Raw genomic sequence first — 20,352 nt, 5'->3', positions numbered from 1 at the left:
ATTTCAGTGTAATTATAGAAGATAGCTTTCAATATGTCATCTCTATTATAGTAGCTGTAAATTATGGAAGGAGCTGCCTGTGTACAGCCATTTCTCCCGGCGCACGGCGAGGGGAGAGCTGTGTGATGGCGTGACACACTTTCCATTTCTCTCTCTTTTTTTTTTTTTTCCCGAGCGCATTCCCCTAACTGGCAACAAATATCAGGATCAAACTCTGCCTGGAAAGCGTCTCCAGGAGGCCGCTCTGGTTCCTGCTGCCGGCTGCAGCGGGACCGCAGGAGCGCCTGCGTCGGGAGAGAGATGGCGGGAGCTGCTCCCCCCGCATGGGCAGGTGCCCCTGCGTGGGGGCTGAGCTGCTCCCCGGCTGCAGGGGGGCACCCGCCTCTTGGGAACCTGCGGCCGCTGGAGGCAGAGATGCAAAGTCCTGGCTGCCTCTCGGCTGCGGAGACAGGCGCTGCGTTGAGACAAACCGGCAGGAGACGGTTTGCGGCAAGGCTGGGGAAATTATCATATTTCTGTAGAGCAGACGTTGCTGGGTGTCAGGATCAACAGGGAAGCGTACATGTTTCTGAGCAGCTCCACCTCTCTTTCCTTCTCCTAGCAGCACTTGAGCATCCTCCAAAGTTCCCCGTGGTGTGGACGGATGGCTGTGACATTTCAGCCGAAACCTTTGTAAATGGAGCTACAGGGCTAAAAACGCTACTGCTTCCCCCACATCATTAAACTTATTAGAGTCAAAGGACACTTGCCAGGAAACGGCTGCAAGCACCGACCTGCAGTTGCTTTGGCCCCAGATCTCTCTCCAGCCTGCATCCCTGTGGGTTTTTATAAGACACGCTCCTGCTGAATGGTGCTCGTTAATCCGACGGCCATCCCCATCTCAGCGCTCCAGGCTGCACGCCGGGGCCCTGCGGTGCAAGGAGAGCCCGAGGGTCCGCGCAGGACATTTGGGGTCCTTGGAGGGTGCAGGGAGGGGTTTGTTTGAGGGAGAAAAGGAGATTTGCACAGAGACCCTGTCAGTTATTTGCTCAGCTATGTGTTCACCAATTGAACAACACAGTGAAAGAGGCGGCACAAATGAAGCAGTGCCACCGGCACCTGAACCACGCCGGCCTCAACGCCAGCCTTGTGCCGCCCAGGCCGTGGTCCCACCAGCATCTGCAGCGGGATGCTGTGTGGACTGTGCCAGTGGGCACTGTCCCCCCTGCTCCTCCTCCAGGCTCCACGGGTGCCCCGCACCTACTCCCCACCACCCCATCGCTTCTGCCCGCCGCTGACGCTCGGTGGGCACCAGTCGGCTGTGTCGGCACGGCCTGTCACAGACCGTGCCTTTGTTTCTGGTGGCATGAAAAAGCAAAGCAAAGTGGCCAGAGACTTTTCAGAGCGTCACACGAAAAAAAGGGAAACTAAAATAAAGAGTTATCGAGGCCCCCAGGCCCCGCTTTACGCTGGTGAGGCAGGGAGGGGAAGCATGCCAAGGCCGAGCATAGGGGCTGGGGAAGGAGCCAGGCAGCACGGTGCACTCTTCTCCTCGCCCTCGTAGTTTCAAGTGGTTTTATCACTGCCTCCACATCTCTTTTGTGGTTTTGGTCCGTACAGCCTGACGCTTTGCCATGATGGGCTTGGGGCAAGTGCAGGACTTCCCCGGCTCAGGTCAGGAAACCACCAGCTGATGAGGTTCGCTGAGCTGATTAGGCTCAGGGTTTACAAGCTCTATTAGGACACCTCTGGGAGGGGAAAATGAAGACATCGCTTGAGGCTCATGAGGGCCACCGGTCTCTCGTGGCATTCTTCCCTGCCCCGTCTCCTTTGCTGCCGTTGTTCCTTGCAAAACCAGAACGGAGAGGAGGCAGAGCAGTCTCTCCCATGGATTACAGGGAACCCAGGGCGGTGCAGCCTCCCACCCCAGGGGCAGGAGCCACCCTGCGCCCAGCACCAGCCGGCAGCACATGGCGAACACACCCCGCGCCATCGGTGTGGCAAATGTGGCGGGTCACCAGGTCCCAGCGGTGAACGTAAACCCACGGGTCTCTGCAGCACGCTCTTCACTCAAAACAAAGACACCCAGTGCCGGTGTCCATCTGAACCGGGATTTCCATACTTCCTATCCGTAGCGGCAGCTCCCAAAGCCTGGGCCAGGCGCTGTGCCGGCGCCCCGCTGGCTACTCCCTTGCAACCTGCTACAGCCGACCCGCCGTGGCCAAGCCTTGCACCGGAGCCTCCTGCCGCCTGCTCCGGGAGCCCGTGGGCTGAGATTGCCAGCACGGCCCTCGCCTGCCTGCGCTCCCCGACTCGCCAGACCCAGCCTTGCAACGCTTCATCACGGGGCACGAAAGTGGCACCGAGTGACAGACAGCTCTCCCCGTCTCTCCCTCTCTGGGCTGGCTCGAAGGGGAGAAACCTGGGCTCGGGTGTTGCTTTTCTGCGGTTACAGACAACAGAAAACACTCAGGCATGCAAGACATGCGTCCTGGGTCCAGCGAGCGGCTCCTCAAAGCCCGACGGACTCCCGCAGCATCATGGCTCTTTACGGGGGAGAGGGGTGGGGAAGGGGAGGAGGGGATGTGGTCCGGAGCTGGGCAGCGGCGGGCGCCGGCAAGCGGAGGTGCGGAGGAGAGCAGCGGCAGGTACACGTACAACTGAGAGGCTGATGTCTGACCTGTTCATATTTCTCCAGCTCTGTGTGATAGATTTGTCTGATCTGGGTCAATTTGGCTCTGTAATCTGAGTGTTCAATAGAGTTATCTGAAGACCCTCCAGAGGCTGCTGCGGCTGCAGCTGCTGCCGCCGATCCCCCACCTTTCTCCGGACCTGAGACTCCTTCTGCCAGAAGCATATTGTCTAGTCTCATTAGCTGGGGATCGGGAGGGTCTTCCTCCTGGGCTCCTCGGATGCTCAAACCTTGGGCAGAAAAGAGAGAACAAGAGAAAACACAGTCAGTATTTCTTGCATCTGCCCGGCCGCTGCCCGCTCGCTGCACGCCTGCGAGGGGCCCTCCTGCAGAGCCCTCCTGCCCCGTGGGGCCGCGGGGACCGGACCTGCCCACGGCCCTTCCTCCATCCCTGCGGTGGTACCCGAACGGGCACCTGCCTCCAGCCCTTCCTCCATCCCTGCGGTGGTACCCGAACGGGCACCTGCCTCCAGCCCTTCCTCCATCCCTGCGGCGGTACCCGAACGGGCACCTGCCTCCGAGGCAGGTCCCGCGAACCGCAGCCCAGGCAGGTGCCATGGGGTGACGGCAGTGCTGTAGGACCCTCACGGTTCCGATACAGAGCAGGAACATCTTCACAAGGCTTTTAAAGGACCCTGCAGAATTTTTAAACGCTTCACTGTAAGTATTAAAGGAATATTCGCATGAGTAGAGAGACATACGCCTTCCGGTTGTTTTCCAAGACCTAGCTAAATCTACGCAAGGCTGGCATTATCCTATACATTATATCACTTTGATGCAAGACTGTGTGGTAAAACTAAGTGCATTATTTATTCGGAAATAATTGATTTGCTTCTCATTTCCTTCCAAATGGATCTAAGCACCACGTTACTCTTATGGAGACTTGCACCACTGGATTCCACCCCTCCTACGAGGTCCAAGTTGGTTTAGAACGCCTGGGGAAAAAGCTGCCACTCGCTCAACTACAGGAGACTTCAGGTGAAAAGCAGGGAGGTGCTGTGCCTCCCACCGGCACAAATCCCGTGGACGGAGCCATTTCCATGCGTGCCTGCAGTCTCTGGCTCCACACAGGTGGAGCTGAAATTTCACATCGGAGGAGGGAAATGGTGGAGACAGAACTAGGAGCATCGCCTCGGGAATGGCCCCTGTGGGAGCGGGATGCGGAGGCTCTGACGGCCCCTCGCTCAGGGCTGTCCCACTCCTCTGCAGGGCAACACGCCGCTCCACAGTGTCTGCTCGCAGACTGACGATAGGCAAGAAGGAATTAAACTTCCCCTTGCCATGCAGGGATTTGGCTGCTATCGCGATGCTGGGCTACTGAGTATGTGTTCAAAATCGCCAGTGCTCTTGCACTGTGTTGTTGGGAACAACACTTTAAATCTAATTTTTGTTTTAAATCAAGAATTTCCAAAGGGATGCTCAGTCAGCAATCTTTTTTGCGTCCTATAGATCAAGGCTGACAATTTGTAAGTTTAATCAGGTCACGCAGGCATGGTGCCAAGCTGTTATCAACAGTGCCAAAAAGAAAGTTTAAAAATAATTACAGTAGTACAAAAATCACTAGAGCCGTGGCTTCTTGAATCAACATTTCCATTAGAGATGTAATGCAACTGTGTACATCCCAGCCCAATTAACCTCTTTAAATCTGTTTAAGAGCAGGTATTCGTGCTCTGGATAGAGCAGGTCCCAGGGGTCTGCCGTTGGCACCCCCCGTGTTTGCACGGGCGCCTGCGCCTGTCTGCGCTCCTCGCAGTGGTGCGGGCTCTGAACGGGCTGTGCCAGACGTGGCAGCACCACCCACAGCTGCCACGCACGCAGCTGAGCACCAGCAATGCTGCTTTCTGCACTAGCTGAGAACTGCAGCCGCTCCCCTACAAGCAGATTTCACCCTCGGTGTCCTGAACCCCATGCACAGCGGGAGGTGACCCCCTGACTGGCCAACCTTCCAGACTCAAGAAACCACAGCATTAATTTTGCTCTAAAATACACATTTTAAACCTGTCACCTTCATTTAAAACTATAATTCCATATAATTTCATGGGAATAATAAAAATGTCTCATCAACTCTTTAAATTATTTCTGTTGCCTGTTCAGAGGTCCACAGATGAGCATGGTTTGACAACACCACACATCGTCCCGGCACGTCCCTGGGCTGGCACAAGCATGCTGGGGACAGCCCTGGCACGGCTCCGGCCACCCGTGCTGCTGCCTGAGCACGTGGCCAGGGAGAGCAATGCTGCGCTCGGGGGTCCCCGCGGCAGGAGGGGCGGGGGTCCCTGGCCACGGGAGCCCTGCGCCCACCCCGTCGGGACCGCTCTGTCCCTCGTTCCCCTTAGACTCACCGCCCTCGTTCTTGCACAACTCCTGGCCTGTGCGGTGCTGCTAATCCAGGGATAATTTTTCTGTATTGTTTTGGTGAGCTGTTCCTCCTGTTTATCTTATTCCTACTCTGCTCTGCTGTCACTATGTTTAATAATGTTCTGGTTTTAAACCACTCCAGCTCCTGTTCCCTTCTCATGAATGATTTCTACTGTTTTTTCTTCTTTTTGCTTCCAGACCATTTCTCAGTCCATGTTTCCTGCGGTCTATTCCAGCTGGTTTTCCCCAGCTGCTTTTCTGCTATGAAACTCATCCACCCTCCCAGTATCACAGTAGCAGTCCCACTCCACTCCCCTGATGCTGCAAGATGCCAGGCCAAAATCTGCAGTAGAATAATTTGGTACAATTGCTGCAATTTCTGCATCATTTACTTCCACGAACAGGCCAGAGACTAAAGGGCTTTGTCCAAAATGACGCTATGCATCCAGACTTAAATTAATATTCAAAATCCCCAACCCTTCTTGTATAAATCTGAAAAAGGACAGCAAGGGTTCCCCAAGGTTTAAATGCAAAAGCCAATGTCTGCACTGGAGACTGAAGGAGCCGGTGAGAGGCCCTGAAGCAGAAGAGGAAGAAATTCAGCAGATAAGGACAATGACGGAGCCACTAAGGTGGTGTCTCACACGCGACAAAGCCACTAAGGTGTCTCGCACACAACCCTAATGCGTATCTCTCGAGCTGGTGACAGAGGGGTTGGCATATTGCGCTCATCTTAATATTAAGTAACGCTCCCGTGGCCAAAGCATCCAGTCCAGAGCGCGCGAGCCTGCAGACAACCCACAGACAAAGGAATGACAAAGTGCGTGTGTGGGGATATAACATTTATTTTGCCCCTGAGTGAGACGCATCATTCATTTGAATGGCAAAGCCACAAGTTGATTAACTGATTCTAACAAGAATTAAGCTGTGTGTTAATTCAGATCTTTCCTTATGAACTATACGAAGCAGATCAGCACAACTAATAGGGTCTGGTGTCCCTGGGGGCAGGGGACAGTAAAACTGATGAACTCCTCTGCAATCAGTGAAACATGCAGCTCTTTGGCAAGTTGCACGGGCTGCCTCGGCTGCAGGTCGAACGTTTTTAACGTTGTCTGAGAAAGAGTCAGAGCATCTCCCGGGCGCCTCAGCAGGGAGGAACACTCTCGCTCTCCGCTGGCAACACGTCCGCTCCTACCAGCACCTGCCTTTATAAATTACTCTTCGTTTGAATACGGTGATAATATATGTATTTTTTGACATATAAGCTCACACTCAGTGGCTATTGTTTCCCTTTTTTATTCCTCAGTATATCAACCTATGAGTTTATTACTGTTTAGCTCACTGACCTTTCAATGCATCGTGGAATTAAGGTGCAGAGCGGACGGGAAAGAACACAACAATACATCACTTCCAGCGGAGCTACCGGCGCGCTAATGGCAGCGGAAGTGAGAGGGCCCCGGCGCGGCAGCGACCGCCCGGCGGCACGCTGACCAACGGCAAAACCCCCATCAATAACCTGCTTGGAGGGACGGGACTGCCTCTACAAGTACGGCCACGGTCCACTATTGTTCACTAATGGCTTATGGGCATTTGGGTCTGCAGAGTATTTAAAATCCAGCATCCTTGGTGACAATAACACATTATAAGTTAATAAAAAGCATGTGTGCTACTGATTTTAATCTGCTTATAACTACAACGTTCATTTCAGTATCTCGATGATTTAGACAAATCACATAAACAGACACTAAAACATTGTTTAACAATGAACTTGGCTTTGTTATAAGACCACAGTTTTAGCATATCTTTCAGCAAATCCTAATTAGCTGTCTTTCAACATGCTGTGCACCTGCCCCCACACATAATAGACGAGAGCATCTGCATAGACTACTGCATTCAGAGGCCAATAAATAAATTGCAGGTCAAAATTATTACAAAGCTTTCTTCGAATAAACCCATCTCCTTCACAATACAAAGCTGCAGATATGAAAAGTACCTAAAGCCCACTCAAATGGTATGATTACAGGGGCCGTTGGAGTTTAATAATCTGACTGTAATTCAGGCATTTTCAACAGCTCATTAAGGGTTCATTAATATATGGGCAAGCTTTTGAATTATAAATAAGCAGATTAGAAACCTGCAGCGTCTGAACTGTACAGTAGTATCCTCGCCAGCAGAGGAATATCGCAAACACAACGAAGGGCTGACCCAGGAGAGGGGAGGTGGAGGCGGGGGGCGATGCCTCACCCCCTGCCTCCTCCCGCCCGTTTATTCCCCCGCGGGCCGGGGCGAAGGCCCCGGTGCCCACGGAGGCTGCTGGCCCTGCCCGGCATGACCCCGGCCCCCGCCGCAACCCCCCCCGAGCGCGGGGGCACCTCAGCCGCCGGTGGGAAGGCCCCCGGGGGGCTTCGGCCCCCGCACGCCACAGGCCGCGGGGGGAAGCCGACGTCGTGCTGAACCCATTTTACAGACCGCAGGGAGGAGCGGCGGAGGGCCCCGGGCGTGCGGGAGGAGCGGCGGAGGGCCCCGGGCATGCGGAGGGCCCCCAGCTCTGCCGCCGGCCCTGGAGCAAACCCAGGTGAAGCCCCTCGGCGCTCACCGCCGCAGCCCCCCGCCCGGCCCGCCGTGCTCCGTGCCGTCACCGGCGCTGTCCCGGGGCACCCGGGTGTCCCCCCCGGCACCCCGACCGCCGCTCCGGCCGCGGGTGCCGGCAGCCGCCGGGCAGGCGTCGAGGGGAGCTTCAAAATGCAATGGCGGCAACGCGACCACCGCTCCGCCGCCCCTTTGTCTCCCGGGTGAGAAAAGCCCCGGTGGCCCGGCACAGCGGCACGGCCGCCGCGGCACGGGCTAATGTCACTCTCACTCCTACTTAAGGTGACTGCGTGGTGTGTGCACGTTTTTCATGTCAGGTATATTAAATATAACACGACGATGCACTGCACATTTCCACGCCAACCTAGTTGTCACTTTCGCTTGACTCATTCTCTATTGAGGAAAAATGCAGCACTGGGAATTTACAAGGCTTTTCAGTTAAATGGACATAAATCACAGGTTTCATTCAAACCGAATAATCACTGGCCATAAAGAGCTACTTGTCTCTTACCATATATTACAGTGAAGTTCCTGTGAGCAATAATGCAGCCATTCATGGCAAAGAAAAACAGAGCGAGACATTAAGAGCTGACATGTAATCCTGTTAGGAGCCTGACGTGGAGAGCGCGCCTGACATTTTTATCATATATGTCCATTTCTATTTGGAAAATCAGAATAATAAAAATGATTACTCCGCTGCCCAAACCTACCTTCCTAAAACAGCCCGGCGAGATTTGTTTACATGCCGGGAAACTGCTTACTACGAATTCATAAATCTCTGATTCTGAAGCATTTCCCCTGATGTTTGAATTGAAGATATGACTAGAAAGATTCCCTGTAATACTCTTCCACACCTCCATTTCCTTCACTACCAACACATAAACTGTCAATCCTCAGCTTTATTACATTCCCCTTCATTATAAGGCTGCTGGCAGGATGCCTGTTTCTAACCTAACTTTCTTCCTCACCCATGAAAAAAAATCGGTTGATGACCTTTGCTAAAGGTTCAATAAAAAGCAGGGTGGATGCTAATAAAAAATCATTAGTGTCTTTGTCTCTATGCAGGACTCAGACGTCAGAGAGCGGCAGGCTGGATTTATAGAGGTCTTGGGCTTTTCTTAGAGGCACTGGGAAAAGTTAAAAGGAAATTTATTAGTTTGCAAAAAAAAATTTCTATTAAAAACAAAGCTACTTAAGTGAAGAAAAGCCTTATTCTAAAACATTACGTAGATGCTGTCGAAGGAAAAAAAGCAGCCTGGAATGAGATGTGTCTTAGTTTTAGCTAGCAGGAGCTAGATGGGGGGATCAGGAGAGGCCGTGGCCACGGCAGGAGCATGCTCTCGGAGTCCCGGCACTGCTGCCACTGCTCCTGTCCCACACCCTGCCTGACCCGACCGGGCTAATTTGGCAAATGGACCCCTGTCTGGCACTGGAGCCATGTCACGCCCGCTCTGCCGCAGCTCGGGACGTCCCCCTTCCCATGTGGGACCACGGACGCCCACAGACGTAAAGGTAGATGCGAAATGCCGAGGGGTTCGACCCCGAGCCGAGGAGAGCCTGGTTCCCCGGCGCCCCCAGACCCACGCAAGCCAGCAACGGGCCCACGGCACAGCCCCGGCACGGCACCCCGCTCCTCCCGACCAGGGTCCATCCACCGCTGCACCAGTGGCCAAACAGCTCCTCCAGCCAAGGCAAAGGCCAAGCCCACGGCGCAGCTGCCATGGGCACCGCCGCCTCTTCGACATCCTGGCGCTCAGCGCGGCAGAAGCAGGGCCGTACGGCACAAACCCAGTCCCCGGTCCCCCTCAGAAGCACTCCTTTCCCCGCAGAGCCCACACCGCGGCACGAGGCCGTCGGCACACGCAGAGGAGCGCAGCCGAGGACGTTCACCGGCTGGTGCCGGTCCCCACCGCTACCCGGTGCCGCTCTCCTCGGGGCTGTGCCGCCGGCGCACGGATGCTGCGCCGGGGCCTCTCCTCACGCCAGGGTCCCTGAGCCCCGGCCAGCCCCGATTTCTGTGCCTTCCTCCCAAAAGTGACCCATGCCCTCGTGGACCTCACAGAACCGAGACCTTCCAGGAGCAAATACCACATGCAGAAGAAGGTGCGTTTACCACAGCCGGTGTTCAAATGTTGTCGTGTTATAATCTTAAACAAGATGGATAGATACCGAGCACTACATCCAGCAGCTAAAAGTGAGCCCCATAACGTTTGAACACCCTTCACATGAAAATGCAGTAATATACATTCCTTCAAGCTACTGTGTGTCCAACCTAAATATCATCAGTATGAAAGTTTACAACCTTGAAATAAAAAAAATGTTCACAACAGAAACAAATCTTTCCTGTGATTACAACTTTTATCAGATTTATAGCACAGTGCTCTACTTTTCATAGAAAATATGAAATAACTTTTTATAGAAAATATGAAATAACTGGTATTTTTATAAATTGAGTTCTTGCTACAGATTTTATGTTGGCTACATTTATTTCCCACTGTAAATTATGTCTAAGTTTGTGCAGTTTTACTGCATTGTCTCTCTTCTTACTTTTTACAGATCTCTACGTTTCTGATTCCATTTTCTTCTTTTGGATCGTTCTATTTTTCTTGCTTACTTTTGACTTGCACTTAGTGCTAAAATGTCAGTCTTATTTGTGCTCAGCTTGAGGAAGCAAAGTACTCGATAGCTCCTCATCACTGCCCCTCCGTGCTCCAGAGGCTGGCTTCCAAAGCAGGGATGTAAGCGGGGAGGGGAGCTAAGGAAGGGCCCAGTTCAGGGAGTTAATTACATTTGCTAGAGTGATCCAGTTTCATTTGCAATCCTGAGCAAAGACTGCTTTGACTCTTTTGCAGTTGTTTGAGCAATGATTTCCCTGCACACAGCTCAGAAACTCTGCAGCAAGGCAGTATCCGAGGAACCTTCCCCTTGCACCACAGTTGTAATAGTATCACACCATTTCCAAAACGCACACTTATTTTAATAATGCTGATTCTACAAATGAACACTTACCCTAATGCTGTTTCTGCACTGTGCTTGCTCAAGGACTTCTCAGTCTTTATATTCGAAGAAGGATGCAACTATATTTACATACGCATGAAAATGCACTGAAGTTAAAGAGAGCAGTCAGATGTGATACTGGTAATGGAGAATCTCCTCTCGGCAACTGTGCAGCCACCACATAAAGACCACAAGCACAGATCTTCCCCAGGAAGGAAGAAAATACTGTACCCCACTTCCAGTTAAAAACACCAGATTTGCTTAGCCATGGACTTTATGGCTCTCTGTAAACTTCACCCATAAATCCCTCACGGCAGTAAGAATCCTTCACAGACTGGATAATTTACCTGACTTCTCTTTGCACTTCTTTCCTCCTCCGCTACTGCAGCCATCTTATTTCTCCGTCTTACAAAATGTTCCAAATATAAAACGTGGACTGCATGTGCTTGTTCTCAAGCAGAGGGACTGGCGCCAGCACGGCGTCCCCCACGTCCGCGATGCGTGGCTGCGTCCCCGCGTGCAGCATTAGCATGACACGAGGGCCACCGCCGCTGGCAGGACACGTGCATGTAACAGCATGACATAAAGTTTTATTTGCGTTATTATAAGGGACATAGCCTGGCTTTATGGAGCGGGCTGTGTGGCGCACAGTGGATTCGGGAAGCAGGAAAGCCACCAGGCACTCTTGGTGATGCTGCTTCGCGGGGCGCTGGGTGCAGCCCGGTACCGATATCATTGAACCATCGAAGGGTTTGGGTTGGAAGGGACCTTCTGCAGATCGTCTAGTTCCAACCCCCTGCCACAGGCAGGGACATCTTTCACTAGATCAGGTTGCCCCAGATCATGAGTAAAGCCCCAAGACCTTGCAGAGCAGTGCTGCTGTCGGGGGGCTCCATGTGATGTGGCTGTGCCACGTGCCCAGTGTCCCCAAAAGCAGGGGGGCTGCGGCGGGTCCCCGGTGAGCAGGACGGCGCAGGCTGCGTGGCCCATTCCCTGGTGGTAAATCAGGCAAACGAGGTCTCTCCTTTAACATTGCAAAAGCGCACACTTATGTAAAAATATGATCAAAGTTTTATACATGTAGAATTTCCTAACAATAAATCACATAAATGGATATCTACACTGGGTAATAAAACTGAACAGATTCTAAACTGATCGGTAAAGTTGCTCATAAATTGTTGTTTTTAGCAAGCTGTAAACAAAAGCTGTATAAATACCAAGTGAGCCTTATAATGTAACTAGGTACACAGAGAAGTGCTCCAGCTGCTCCGTTTTCAGAGAAAATGCACTGGTTTTGGACAATGTTTGGAACTCTTTTGTTATTGCCCAGTATAAACATTAGATCTCCGGCTTGATACACTGGCAACAAAGGGAGAGGAAGAAGCAGACATAAATGCCACGGACTTTGTTGTCTCTCATGGTGTTCTCCTCCTCGCAGAAGGTTTACATGCCATTATGTACCTGTAGTTTGATGGGGCTGTGCGAGGCACATCTCTTCTCTGTGCTGTCTGTATTTTATTTAATTGCATTTCAACAAAACAAAGAAAGCACATATATATTCATGCAAACCATGCACTAAAGGTAATACTTACCTGACAGGGACAGAAACTATGTGGGATTCCCAGCCCAGAAATCACAGAAGAACACACTGTAAATTCTCATCTTTTTCGAATGCCCGTTTCAGAATGAAACAGAAATGATCATTTTAGCTGCCTGTCCGGAGGTGAAATACACAGCCAGCGAGCCCCGAGCATGGGACCCGCAGATTAGGTTACCAGCACAGAGGACTTCGAACCTGCCAGGGAAAAGCCCTTCCCAGAGCGGGTGCTTCAGGTGGTAAAGGCAGAGATGTCAGCTTTGATTTGAGCTAACCGAAAGGAATCTTTGGATGGAAAAGCTCCAGGACCTTTGAATTAAATGAAAGACCAGAACACTCTACAGAATGTCTGCAATAACAGTCTCTACAGAAAATTATGAGGAACTACATAAATCCACCCTCTTCCTCTTCACACAGGCTCATTAAAGCAGTACTGACTCTCTGGGCAGCTATAATTCTGCTGAGTGATACCCTGGAATCACCCTGTCAATACCCAGTGGTGTGCTGCCTCTCCAACTATCTGTGCCCCTAATATTCCTCTCTTTGATGGGATTTGCTGACCTTTAATCTGATGCTAGTTTACTCTCATCACTGAAGTGCAAGTCAGAGAGCAATAAAACGGCAACCTCACTGATTCAAAAGGGAGAGCTAAAGCGCCACTAACTGTGAATCTAACCTTTCGTAATGGCTCTCCCCTTAAAAGGGGAAACATGAAGTGCAAGGCAGCTAAAACAAACAATATTTAATGCTGACTACAAGATTTATTGCAGCCCTCTTTGCATGAGTATTAAATTGGAATTTCAGGGCTGTAAACTGAGGAAGAGAAGAGGGACAGCCAGTGCAGATGGAGCCACAGACCCCGCGCAGCACCTTCCCCATGCCACAGGCACCACCGGCGCTGCATGGAGCATCGACAGCCGAAAGGCACGGGTAGCGGCGCGGTGGACAGCCAGCCGGAGCTGACCGAGCAAAGAGACCTGACTCCAGAAGGGCAAACGGACCCTGAGCAGCACAGGGACGTGAGGAGCGTAAGCTGCCTTCCTGATGCGAGGGAGACGCAGGCGCAGGCACGCGTGAGCATCCTCTCCTGGGGAGCCCGGCACTGGAAGTGGTGCTGGACAGCCCTGGGGAGCAGCCCCGGGCCCTGCAGCCATGCGGTGCACGGGCTGCCGAAACACAGAGCTGCCCAGCCCCTCACACCACCCCGTGCCACTGCGGGATGGGCAAAGCACCCGCACAGTCACCACGGCCCTTAACCACGAGCCGGGGCCACCAGGGAACAGGAGCCCTCGTGCTGCTCGAGAGGGTACGGGGTGAGGCTGCGCACCAGGATGGGGCCCTGGGCACAGGCGACAGAGGACTGCAGCAGGGGCAAAGGAGGGACGGGGATCGGTTTGTCCTGATCGAACCCCTCTGGCTGGGTGGCCCCCAAAATGGTTCTCACTAAGAGGAGGCACTGTTTAGCACACATCCGTTGTAAGAGGGAGATCAAGCAGAAATAAAGGTTATTCTCAAAATGCTGGTGCTCTTCCCCGAAGGAGCCACTGGGGGCTGTCGCATGGCCTCTCCCCATCTCTCCAGCCCTGAGCATGGAGGCTGCTCCAGCCCTCAGCTGAGCCAGGGTCCCCTCGTCCGGCTGCGCTCCTCACCGTCCGGCAGCGTCACGAACGGATGCAATGATCGGTAAGGAGATGGAGAACGGCCTGTCTCTACACGTGGTGTACAACATCTCCACCTATTCTTTATTTATTCCATAAACTGCAGGAAATCACGACTTGCAACGCGAGCCAAATTTTCCAACGGGTCCGTGCACTTCGCCTGTCCCAGAGGGGCTGCTCCCGCGCTGTCGGGTCAGGGTGCAGGAGCGCAGCCAGGCACCGCGGAGGCACACGGCCGAACACCACGACTGCCCTCTTGTTAGTGCCCCAAAGTGACTGTTCCCACGGCCAGCACTTAGAGAGAAGTGCGACCGGTACCTCCAATGGCACCCCGGGCTGGCAGAGAGTGTGTACAAAGCAAGCAAATAAAGGACACAAATCTCGCATGTTGTATACACACAGATCAATAGAAAACACACTGAAGTCACATCACAAAGCAAAAGACAAATTATTGCATAACAAATTTCTCTCTGTCTCTCTGGGGAAAATAAAGACTGACAGCTTTGGGTTTAACAGGTGCTGCTAGAAGATGAGCTACTTATTAATACTGCTAGGAAGGAAAAGGATGATAAAAACTATAATGTGATTAATTATTTATGTTTACGAGCATGATTTTTAAGAGTTACAGTTTGTCATGCAAATCGCTTGGTCTGGTTCAACTCGGCAAGTCGCACCCCAGAACATGCCTGAGGGCTCTTCACAACACGTGCAGCAATTACCACGCCACTAACAGGGCAAGCAGACCCATGGTCCAGACGACGGCGTGCCGCCCCGGCCCTACTTCCAGCCCGGTCCCGCAGCAAGCATTTCACTGCCATCGACAAACACAGTGACAGCATTTTCACGGGTGGAAGAGACTGAAACAAAAGTTTCTCATAAGCATAAAAGCTAGGAAAACTCTTGCAGCCGTTCTCTGGCTGGTGCGGCTCCCTTTGCAGACAAACTGAAGGCGGAGTGGAGGAGACGAGAGCCCCGGTCCCGGCGGTGGTCCCTGGTCCCCCTCCAGCTCCGAGGCGGCGCTGGTCCTTGCGGAGACGACGGCTCCCTCCGGCCCCACAGCGGCCCGCGTGTGCAAAATGCAGCGACCAACACCGCGGCACCGGGGTCCCGCACTGCAGAGCCACGGCACCGGCATTGCCAAACCAGCCGCGGATTTGCATGTAGCAATTACTGCACAAAACACCACCCAGCACTTCTGAAAAGAAAATTGGAAGCATACATTTGCAGAAACTCACAAAGACAGACTTTGTCAAACCTAACAGGCGCTGATAAGGGGAGAGCTTTTATAAGGGATACTAAGAGATGTATCAGACGAGAGCAAGGCTGAATACAAAACAGTATTAGTATAAAAAAGAACAAAGAAAAGGCCTGCTCCGCCTAAGAACTGGTAATACATTAAAAATTTAAAACCTGGCACGACAAATCTGGATACTCCCTGCAGAAGACAACTGATATTAATGAACAGGCCTGTGCATTCATTGTCTGGGATCCCAGAGGAAAAAAATAATGCTGGTTACACTGAATTTTTTACAGAGAAATTCTTCTCTGCACAAACAGCTCCTCCGCCAAATCACCAGATTATTCCTGGCAGTTTTAACCATCTAAAAACACTCACCTGCCCAAGCACCAGATACACCTGAAGGTACCTCATTTCTCCATGCAATTCCTCAGCACGGGACTTCAGCAGAGCCCGGCTTCCCTCACCAGCATTTATTTATTCAAGAAAAAGCGCTCAGGCTTGGTTCAACCACCCCTCTCAGCCCCAGATAAAGCAGCTCCCGTAGGACAAAGAGGATTTTGGTTCCTGTAATGTTTGACCCAGCAGGGCTCAAGCAAGGCCGAAGGAAAAGGAAAACCAACATGGGGCTCCCTTGTTTGCACGGGCTCCGTCAGATCCTGGACAGAGGGCCCCGGAACAGCCAGCCTGGATTCGGGGCTTGGCACCACTTTTGTGGCCAGGAAACAATAACCAGAAAGTTGGGAAATGCCAAACAGTACACATACATCTCTGCTAATGGACACCAGTACCAACAATTATCTAGGTTGTAATGAAGAGCAGCAGAACCGCCCGGCGGCATTTTCACTCGGTTGGCAAGCATCACATGAAAGTCTTCATGGGAAACTTCTCCAAGTTGCGTCGTAAGACCCGAGTGGCCACGAAGCCTGTCAGCTCCACGAAATGTGTCACGGAGAGTGGAAATACTAACGAAAGGGAGCCGATGGAGAGAGGGCTGCGTTTTGGAAGGAGGAGCCAGGCAAAGCCAGGGATAGCCAGGGCACCCAAGCCCAACAATGCATGAGGGGCTCCCAGCTCCCCCGGGGGCTGTCCCTGAGCCCCAGCTTCTCCTGTTCATTCTCAAAGCCCTCCTCAGTGGAAGAGGCTTTGGGAGCACCCTGTCATCGTAGTGCAACGCAAATCCCGGGGCAACCTAACGAGCGGCCGAGGCCGACGGTGCCCGTCGCTGTGCGCGGCTCCGACCCGCAGCTGGGCTGCAGAGTCCTCTCGGCCACAGGAGCGAGCCAGGACGGGCCTGGGAGCAGCGCCGGGTGGTGAGGGACGCATCAGCAGCCTTCTGCGCCTTGGCTCCAAATGGCATTTCTCTTCCCTGTAAGGCTTTGGTGCTGTGTAATAGCCGCACACTTGAGCGCACACAACAAGCAAAAGGCTCATTGTTATTGCTGTCGCTGCTGCACTCCTTAGGTGGCTGGGTGTTTGGGTGGAAACCTACCTGCCTGCAGCAACGCGCGGTGGAAGAAGCTGGGAATATCAGCAGTTTATGCCAGGGTCACCCGTGCAACACACAATTATGCCAGGGTGAACTGTGTTATAGGGAATGCCTCAAGTTTTAAACTGTCATTAGAATATCGTGGCCTGATTTTAACAATACAGCAGCGCTTCTAATGATCTTTAAGGTAATTCACTATTCAGACCCCAAGCAAAAGATGCAAATGTACCACTGAAAGCTCCTTATTAAATACCCACAGGCTACAGTTCTGTACAATAAGTGGTCCAGGTCTTTTTAGAACATCCTAATTAGATGAACAGAGATGCAGAAAAATGCAAAACCAGGTCATGCAGCAAAAATGTTGGGGGAAAAAAAAAAGCTGCAAAACAACCCCCCTCCAAGCCCCTCATTAAATACCCTCCCCCACACTGCATCCCTTATTAAAACCCTTGCAATGTGATGAAGTGGAGCCAAAGGCTTCCAGCCCACCATCGTCCCCAAAATAGAGGTGACCGTTATTGTTCAAGTTAAGTTTTCAGTTTATTGCCAGGGATATGTCTAAGTGATGATATAAATAATACTATGAATAATACATTAAGCAAAAACCCAATCTGAAATTAAATTTGCCTTGGGTTATCTCCCTTTTTACTATATACATACAGAATTATTATGCGCTAGGGAAAAAAAAAAAAAAAAAAAGCTAATATCAAGGTAACACTTTTTTTCCCTTTGAAAGCAGCAAGAATTGCTACCCCTGAAAAGCTGCTGTCTTACACCAGAGACATCAGGGAAGAACTTCCCTTCGCCCTGAAATAAGGCGATAAACTTGGAGACAGGTTTCAGGGCTGATTGGAAGATTCTCTTCAGCATGACTCAAGCAGAGATGTTTGCTTTGGCCTGGCGCGTCTGCATACGAAGAAACATGCAGCTTCATTTGCAGGTGCACTGAGGTTCATCAGACCCTCCCGCCAGGCCTTGCTGGGATAATTTACTTTCAGTGCTGGGAGCTGGTCTTACATTTATTTGATCTTTATGTCTCCAATTTAGCCCAGATGAGTACCAGCCCTTTACTCACTGGCTGTTTAGCATTTAGCACTGACCTCGCTTTGATTTCCAAAACATTCCTACCACGGCCAGCATAAGCAGAACAGGAATTAGCCAGGCTCACATCAGGTGAAATTCAAACTGTATCTGGATACCAGACAAAGGAGAGGAGCGTTACAGCAGGAGCTGCGGTGGTGGATTGGGCTCTGCGCTGAGCCCAGGCACCTAGGTCTCTCCCCTGACCCTATGCCAAAATTGCAGTGTGATTTTAGACAAACCACTTCTTCTCCTCATGCCTCAGTTTCTTCAGAAGGCGAGTAAGACTGTGGTACTCAGGTCACTCTACAAAGTCCTGAGGAGTCTTGGCTAAAAAGCACTAGGAACTAAGGCCTCGAAAACATATCGGCACCTATTTCCAACCAACCCCAAGGCACCAGCGAAGCCAGTCATCATCCCCTGTACCAAAAGCAAGCTGTTTCCCCTCTGAACACAGTCCCACGAGGCAATGGATATAGACTGGAGATCATCTGAACTAGTACCTTCATCTGTCAGGTCCTTCAAGTGACTCTCCATGGCACCAGAGACGTGCATCCTGCTGCCAGTCTACTGCTAAGGCACTCCAAATACCAGGGTACTAATGCAATTTATGGCAATTCACAAGTTGGTTTTGTCGTGTGAGCGTTAGTTCAAAGGCAACCCGCTGAGACTGGAAAAACTCATTTCTTGAATGCTCTGAGAGAGAAAATTTGGGCGACTGACGACAGAGTCTGGGAGACTGCAGAAAGGGCAATCTGCTCTGCTCTGCTCCTACGGCAGCCACCCAAAGCACGGTCTGATGACTTGGTCGACTTAGATGGGGACATTTGTACTCATTATATTTCCGCAGGTGCTTCCATAACACTAAGTATAAGGTCATGGGTGCCACCGCACCCTGGCTTTTCTTCCTCCTCTCCCCCGCGCTCTCCGCTGCGGACGCGGGCAGCCTGGGGAAGGAGAGGCTCTGACCCCCCAGGCACGTCAGCTCCACAGGGCAATGGGCATCGCCTTGGCATTTGTCTAGAATTCCTGAGCCATCCCTGGGAGTGGCGCTGGGAAAGAAACGGTTAAATGCACTAATTACCATAATTAAGAGTTGCCAATTTAATTATAGCTGAGAATATTAATGCTGTAACATTTGTTGGAGTGCAGAAAACAAACCTTTAATGCACAGACTTTGTTCGCAAACATCTAATGGAGCCCTCCTCCACTTCGCTTGGTGCTTCAGCGCTGACACAACAGCGATAGGTTCAGATTGAAGAACTTGTCAGCAATCAGGCAGGAGGAGGCTAATTAGCTGGCAGGTTAATGAGTGTGATGGCTCTTGACAGCATTTTGTTACAGCCTCTACTGTATTTAAACAATAAATGATTATTACTTAAACACAGTGGAGACAGTCTTATTAGGAGAGCTAGACCATATATTTTTTTTCATAAAAACCAGACTAATTCCTTAGCGTCAAAAATAAAATGTAAAATTTTGGCTGATTACAGTCTCACCTCTGAATCTCCAAGGTATCTTGTCAGAGGAGGAGAGCAAAGGTTTTAAAAGTCCTTCTGCTCTCCATGAGAAGGCATTATACACTAGCACCAAATGTCTGAAGCCCGGATGGCTATAAAATATGAACAGTAGTGATGCAATTTAAAGAGCTACCTTGTTTGCCAGCTACAACAAAACACACATAGCAAATTCTTTCTCATTTTCACCAAGCATTTTTAGCCTCAGTCCCCGCGTGCAATAGGTGCTGGGGCTTCGCCATCCCCACAGTCTTCAGGCTCAGACAGGGCTCTGTATTTTTCCTCCTTTGGCAATCGGGATTTGGAAACAGGTGGTGAAGTAGAGGAATAGCTCTGTGGAGAGATTAACCCATTTCTCTGTCCGGTTAAGGGGGGGAAGGGGGACATCTTACAGCACTCTTGTAATCCATAAACATAATGAGAATGAGAAGGAAAGTGTCTACATCCAAAAAATCCAAAAGCACAGAAATACAGTGCCTTTCCTGCAGATAAGGCAGGTAGGAACAAGCCACTGGCTGTAGTCTGAACTGTATTTACAGGACAAGCAATTGCAAATATGTGTCCAGAAAAACCTTATCTGAAGAGAATTAAATTGAATCCACGGCTGTGTAGTAATAAGGGAGGGTTATTTCAATTTAATATTTAGTGTTCCCTAGGAATTTGTACATAAACATGGAAGAAACAAAAGGCCTCACCTGCTGAGACTAATACCATTTTCGAAATTATTTTTGCATACATGAAAATGATTTGTGCCCCTCGGTGCTGCTGCTGAACACGTGAATAAAAATAGAAAAGGCAGTGAACTCCTCAAATCCTGCCTAATCCTTAATGCCACATTTTACATATTTAAGATTCAAAATACCACAAGCTAAGTAACATGTAGCAGCAGTAAATGGCCGGTTACCAACAGCATCAGGTAAAGGCAGACGCTATCGGGGCTCATCCCGCAAACGCACAAACGGCATTACTCCCAAGAGACCCCACTGCCTTGGGACCCTGGGGCTGAGAGAGGAAAGGCGTGAACCGCGGCCCCGGCTTGCACGCCAGCTGCTGGTGCCGGAGCTCACTCATTGCAGCAGATCGGCTAGCAGTGCCGGGGAAAGCTGGGGTGGAAGGAGGCAAATTCCCTGGCTAGCCTCCCCAGCTCCCCCAGGCTGCG

The 20,352-nt window shown here is 51.3% G+C and overlaps 1 protein-coding gene across 2 annotated transcripts in view; it reads right to left on the bottom strand.

Annotated features, from left to right (window-relative positions):
• Nucleotides 1-20,352, bottom strand: part of PBX3 (PBX homeobox 3) — a 117,887-nt gene that overhangs the window by 21,710 nt on the left and 75,825 nt on the right. For both annotated transcript variants that reach the window (XM_049831628.1, XM_049831629.1), the window contains exon 3: nucleotides 2,660-2,901. In XM_049831628.1, the coding sequence (XP_049687585.1) occupies nucleotides 2,660-2,901 (242 nt within the window). The remainder of the gene's footprint in view (nucleotides 1-2,659; nucleotides 2,902-20,352) is intronic.

Source organism: Accipiter gentilis, chromosome 29, assembly GCF_929443795.1.
Source record: "Accipiter gentilis chromosome 29, bAccGen1.1, whole genome shotgun sequence".
Taxonomy (NCBI): Eukaryota; Metazoa; Chordata; class Aves; order Accipitriformes; family Accipitridae; genus Astur; species Astur gentilis.
The sequence above is the reverse complement of the archived record's forward strand: the minus strand, read 5'-3'. Positions and strand labels throughout refer to the sequence as shown.